Below are 6,000 nucleotides of genomic sequence, written 5' to 3'. Positions count from 1 at the left end.
TGTAGCGCAAGCTCTGTGATTGGTCAGCCTGGTACCGCTGATGAGTGTGGGCGGAGGTGTGAGCTGCACGAGCCCGATGCAGCAAGTGTTTCCAATGGTGGAGTTCTGTGAAGGAGCTCCAGACTGTTGTTTTGTGTTTACCTTATGATTAAAGTTGTTGCACGTCCGCCGATTCCAGCATCAAAATAAGCAAGTTTGAGCGACTTGTATATTAAGCTAGTGTTCAGAAAAAAACAAAACACCAGCGAATAAATTTGACACAGAGGAACATAAACACCCACTGCCAGCTAGTGTTTTGGAAGTGTTAGTGAAACAGCGTGCAGAAGTATAAATGCATGGCTACGCACATTGCATGCACCGTGGGTCATGTCGATCACTTAACGCAGAAGTATAAACCAGGCTTAAGCCGAAAAGAAAATGAATAAATGAATGAATGAATGAATGAATGAATGAATCTGGATTATACTGTTTGGAAAAACATTTTTATAGTGTATATACTGTGTTTTTTTTTGTCAATTTAAGAGAAGTAGGGCTCTTGAAGACATTTTATTTCATATTAGTTTGTATTGTTTTTTGATAAGGGAGTTACCGTGGTCACACTGCACTTTTCTCCCCATAGACACAAACACAAGCCCATGCAACAAAATTCAATGTTGCAAAGTTAAAGCTTGGTGACCTGCAAATCGCACCACATGACTGCCTAAAACCAATTGAAGATCAAAACATGACCTCTCTGTATAGAAATTTAAAATATGGACCAATCGCTCCCTTTTTTAATGTACTTTTATTTGTGTTAAAGTTATTTAAGAAAATGTGTGTTTATTTATTTGTGATTTCTAAACAAATCAATAAATTGTTTTGACTTTGTCCATATCTCTGTGGTTCGAAGCATTCTTTATACAATTGTTTCATTCCATTCATATTTTCTCACTCACATAATAACCAACCCATTTCTGTTACTGCTTAACCTCTAGAGATCATAACACAATCTACATTATAAAAGTGCTACAGATATATATAAAAAAGAGATTCAAAACAGCAATATGCATTGTATTCTGAGCAACACACACTGTAAGTGCCACCTTGGAGGACATAAATCAAAGGTCTTCGTCACAAAGCGTTACAAAATTCATTTACTTGAAGCTGTCTGGCCTCAATATACTGTACGTGTTATGAGTAGCAAAAAAAGATTGTTCAGGTGGATGAAGATAAAAAAAAAAAACACAAGCATCTGGAAACAGTTGTACAGTTTATTTTTGCCATTTTCTGCCAAAAATAATTCCATACGTATAACATGAATATGATTCATGTCTAATACCTTCCTGTGGGTTCAATTATGTGTAACAAAAAAATAAAAAATTCAGCTGTTTATGTTGTCGCTAGAAAACAATATGCAACTGCGTACCTGACAAACACACTCCAGTCTCAATATAACATAACACATCAGTTAAAATATGATTAAATATTCTGTTACTAACATTATCACTGTATCGGCATCAATGTGGCATGTTCAAAAGATATATTCAGCTAAAAATTGAGGAAAAGCTTTCGTAAGGCAATTGCATGTTGTGTTGGTTTATAGGAGAAAACCAGTTGATTCCTCTGGTACCTTTTTCTTTTTTACAGTGACGAATCTGGAGGCAGAAATAACAAAAGGTCAGTAGATGTTCTACTTTTGCATCTCCACACATCCTTTTTTTTTTTTTTAAGAATGGCCCAAATCAAAATTACTGTCTTTAACTTCCACCTGAAAGCGTGGTTGTAAGTTGCAACAATTGCAAAGCAGCAACAGAACAAAAGCCGTTCGCTGTAATTGAGATGACGTCTGACATTTTTTCATGAACTTCTTCCTCTCTGACATTTTTCAATCTAACCACATGGGTAGTTGACAAATAGGCAGCAATTACTTTTGTAAATATAAGAGGTCACTAACCTCCTTTGTTGTTTTTTGGTTGTTGATTTTGCATTTTTACAAAACTGTATTTTAAATATGTCCTATGGTGTGACAGCAAAATAATAATAATAATAATAAATTAATAAAATCTGCTCAAAATGGCACATATAGCATGAAAGTGATTAGCCTCATTGTTTGGACACTTATTGTCATATATTTATTTAAATATTTTTTTCTTTTCGAGACTTGTTGGATATATTCAATAAATCACACAAAAGGACAACAAAACTTAATTACATAATGGTTCCAAAAAAGTTAAATATGTAAAAAGTTATGAGACACTTCAGTCAGATGATCTTGAATGTGGTCCTTAAATAAAGTTTTCTGAACAACCGAAATTAGTATAAAGTGTCACACCGGAAGGTTTTCAATAATAAAATGTAACAACATACTCAAAATGTTGACATGTTTAAACTAAACCTGGTTTGTGAACACTGATTTTCATGCAGTTTTCTCTCCTTTCTTGTACTGATAATGTATTTTATATGTATGTAGAGATAGTTTAAGTACTGTTTTAGTGTACAAAAAGCCTAACCAGGGACTAAGGCTGCAATTTTGCCATTGGATAGAAGCCTATGGGCTCTATTTTAACAATCTAGGTGTAGTGTCTAAAGCGCATAGCACAAAAGCATTAAGGACGTGTCTGAATCCACTTTTGTTGTTTTAGGGACAGAAAATGGCGCATGGTCTAACAGGGTTGTGCTTATTCTCTTTTTTTTTATGTGTGTGTGTGCTTTGAGCATAACGTGCATTAAACCAGTCATTAAGTCTCGTCTTTTGATCCCTTTAAGAATCAGCTGCATCACACATTTAGCTATTTACATGGCGGACTTTATAATAGGAAAAACTGAATGGAAAAACTGAGCGGTTCACTAGCAAGAACAGTTAAACAGACCATTTCCAGCAAGGATAAAGAAGCCTCCTCCTTTATTCGACCTTTTTACTTTCTCTTTACTTTAGTTTTACTCTTTACTGCTTTCGTGGATAAGAAAACGCTGTTGTACGCAATTTACGTTTGTTAAGCGCAAATATTTGTTTTAAAACTATTTCTAAATTCAATTCTAAATCTGTTGTATTAGTTTATTAGGTTCAGGAGAATGTGCTGTTTTCTGTATGTTTAGTTAAGACGTTTGGTACGTTGAAGATGTTTCTTTTCATGCTTTTATTTTCATATTTAGTTTAGTTTGGTGGAAACAGTTACTGAGTTTTGTTATATTTATTTCTTTGATTTAAGCATATTCAGCAACTTCCTCTCCCCCCAGGTAATTCATTATTTAATCATTGTAAATATTTTCTTTCACTGTATAATATATTTTCACTGGTTTCATTGGATATATGGGCAATAAATAATTGCAGTGATATTTGGTTTTCAGTTTATTTCTTTCTCCATCTGCTTTTCACACACATTAAACTATTGTATGTTATGTCATCTAATCCTAGTTAAATATTAACATCTAAAAGGACATAACACCAGTAAACCAATAAATGAACAATAATAACAAAGTGTGGTCAAAGTGGTCGAGTTATTCCAAACGCACGTCCTATTCTTATGCCCATATGGTGATGCAGACGTCTCCAACAGGTGGACAAATCTAAACTTGTTTTTATTAAAACAAATATAAACATGCTTAAAAAATTAATAATGCTAATAATAATAACATTACACAAATGCAAATTGTCATGAATCAACTAAAAAAAAAAACTTGATATGAGGCATCAAGGTAGTGTTTTTTATATTTATCTTTGTTTATTGTATATTTGTTTTAATATTAATATTTTTATAATGTAGAATTATTTATTTTATGTAATTTATTTTATTTTTTACATTTAGTTTTTATATTTCTATAAAAAATTATTTTTGTAACATTTTAATCCTTTAATTCTTTTCATATGTAAAGATATTTGTGTATTGCTGTCTTTAGACCAGCTTTTAGTGGATCAATGGCGCAGTCTTTTCAGTTCCTTAAAATAGCAACGCTCCAACAATGCACCTTAACACACCTCCTTTTTAGACTGGCACACCAATGAGTCCACAAAGTGGTGCAAATGGATTTACTATTTAAACAACATGTCACAAAACTTACTGTGCTATTCTGAAAATAGCAACAAATAGCACCAAACACGTCTTGCGGCTTATTGCGCAGTGTACTATAGGGCCCTTAATGTGTAGCATTGGCTGCATTGCTAAAGAAGACACACCATTGTAAAAAATGCTGGGTTCCACAGAATTCCCTCCAGTTGTCCCAACACAAATCGATTCAGTTAACTTAATTGTTTTACAAGTATAAGTGGATTGAGCATAAAACAATTACGTTATCCCAAAAAACTCAAGAATTTTGTTAATTCAGCTCATTTCAAATAAGTAGCTTAAACAAGCAACAAATAGTTTTTAAGTGTATTCTTTGATATTTGACTAAAAAATGTATCAACACAGCAGTTTATATAGCAAGGGGTACATAAAAGACACAAGTGTTCAATCTTTTACTGCATTACTAATGATTAATGACATTACTAATGATATTCATGTGTGACAGTGAAAATACAACATTACTCCAACAACCCATATGCACAAACATGTACCGTGTATCTTTAGAGCATCACGCAGCCCTTCTTCTTGACCTTGGTGGGCTGTGGGCAGAGCACAGCGCGAATCGCCTCATCAAACACTGTTTTTAGCCCTCTCTGAGTGAGGGCCGAACACTCCAGGTATTTTACTGCATCTGTTCACACACAATCACACAAGTCGGGGTTAATAGCGCATCCTCTTACACATCACCTCCCGTCACTATGAGGCTAGTTTGTATGCAAGCCGAAGAAGATCTGGCCTGTTCAGAGTGGGATACTTAACACCAGATGTCTTGGAGTATTAGGTGTGCATAAATCTGTCATATCGGAGCTTGTAGGAGGGCCGCCCCATGTGTTCTCCCAAATGCTCCTTCAAATCACGCTGAGAACAAATTGCGTTTAGCATCTAAATCTGTAGCCTGATATGTAGTGCTCTGTAATTTTGCGGATTTAGAGACTATGTAGTAATTATATGTTACAAAGGAAGCAGACAACAAACACTGTTTGCATTTGTCTTGCATCTTTAGGCCAATTTCACAAGAATTGTTGTAGGAACTGATTAAGAATGAAGCTTGTCAGCTGAATATATACAATGTGGGATTAGTAATAGATAAAATGGATAAAGTATGCATATAAAAATAGATGCATTGAGCACAATGGCTCAGTGGTTAGCACTGTCACCTCACAGCAAGGCTAGATCAGTGGGCATTTCTGTGTGGAGTTTGCATGTTTTCCACTGTGTGCTCTGGTTTCCCCCACAGTCCAAAGACATGGGCTATAGCTGAATTGAATAAACTTAATTGGCCATAGTGTGTGTATGTGTGAATGAGTGTGTATGGGTGTTTCCCTGTACTTGGTTGAGGCTGGAAGGGCATCCACTGCATAAAACATATGCTGAATCACACTTATTTTACGTGGCCATCATTTTAAAAAACAAAAGTGAGGCTGCGGTGTGAAGAAAACCAGAAGTATAGGATCAGCACTGTAAACTTTGCAACAAAATGCTGTGGACTTAACAATTAAGTGTCCTCCTAGGCTTCAATTCATAGCACCAGGTAAACACCATGGGGGCTTCCCTGCTTCAGCCTATGTAGGGCTGGCGCATGCATAGAAGCAACATTGGAAAAGTTAGGCGACCTAGAATAGTGTGGCCCATGTTTGCGTGTTTCCACCCCCAATGGTCCTCACTTTCGTTTGTCCGCGACACCACACTCGGTCCTTACTTTCCCCACGCTCTTCACTTTGCAAACCGGCAAATGTTTTTACTTTCCGGGATGAGACCGGCGTGATCATCGTTTGCCTAGAGCGTTATTTCAGTTTACTCTGACCCTGAACCTATGCAACCTGTTGAGCGATAAAAGAATGCAGTCCTTTGTAGCACACTCTCGTATTGTCTGTAATAGTGTTCTGGTACTGAAATGTTAAAAATTGCCATTTTACAGCTAAGATTGAAGCCCTGCACTTAAACACAGCTGATTTGT

General features: G+C 35.7%; 1 protein-coding gene across 1 annotated transcript in view; it reads right to left on the bottom strand.

The window, feature by feature from the left end:
• Window positions 1-1,230: 1,230 nt before the first annotated feature.
• rac2 (Rac family small GTPase 2) overlaps window positions 1,231-6,000 on the bottom strand; it is a 32,367-nt gene continuing 27,597 nt past the window's right edge. Inside the window, exons 6-7 of the mRNA NM_001002061.2 lie at window positions 4,535-4,674; window positions 1,231-1,634 (exon numbers count right to left, since the gene is read on the bottom strand). Coding sequence (NP_001002061.1) covers window positions 4,544-4,674 — 131 coding nt within the window. The 3' untranslated portion in view covers window positions 1,231-1,634; window positions 4,535-4,543. The remainder of the gene's footprint in view (window positions 1,635-4,534; window positions 4,675-6,000) is intronic.

This window comes from Danio rerio, chromosome 3 (assembly GCF_052040795.2).
Source record: "Danio rerio strain M-AB ecotype USA chromosome 3, GRCz13ab, whole genome shotgun sequence".
NCBI lineage: Eukaryota > Metazoa > Chordata > Actinopteri > Cypriniformes > Danionidae > Danio > Danio rerio.
The sequence above is the reverse complement of the archived record's forward strand: the minus strand, read 5'-3'. Positions and strand labels throughout refer to the sequence as shown.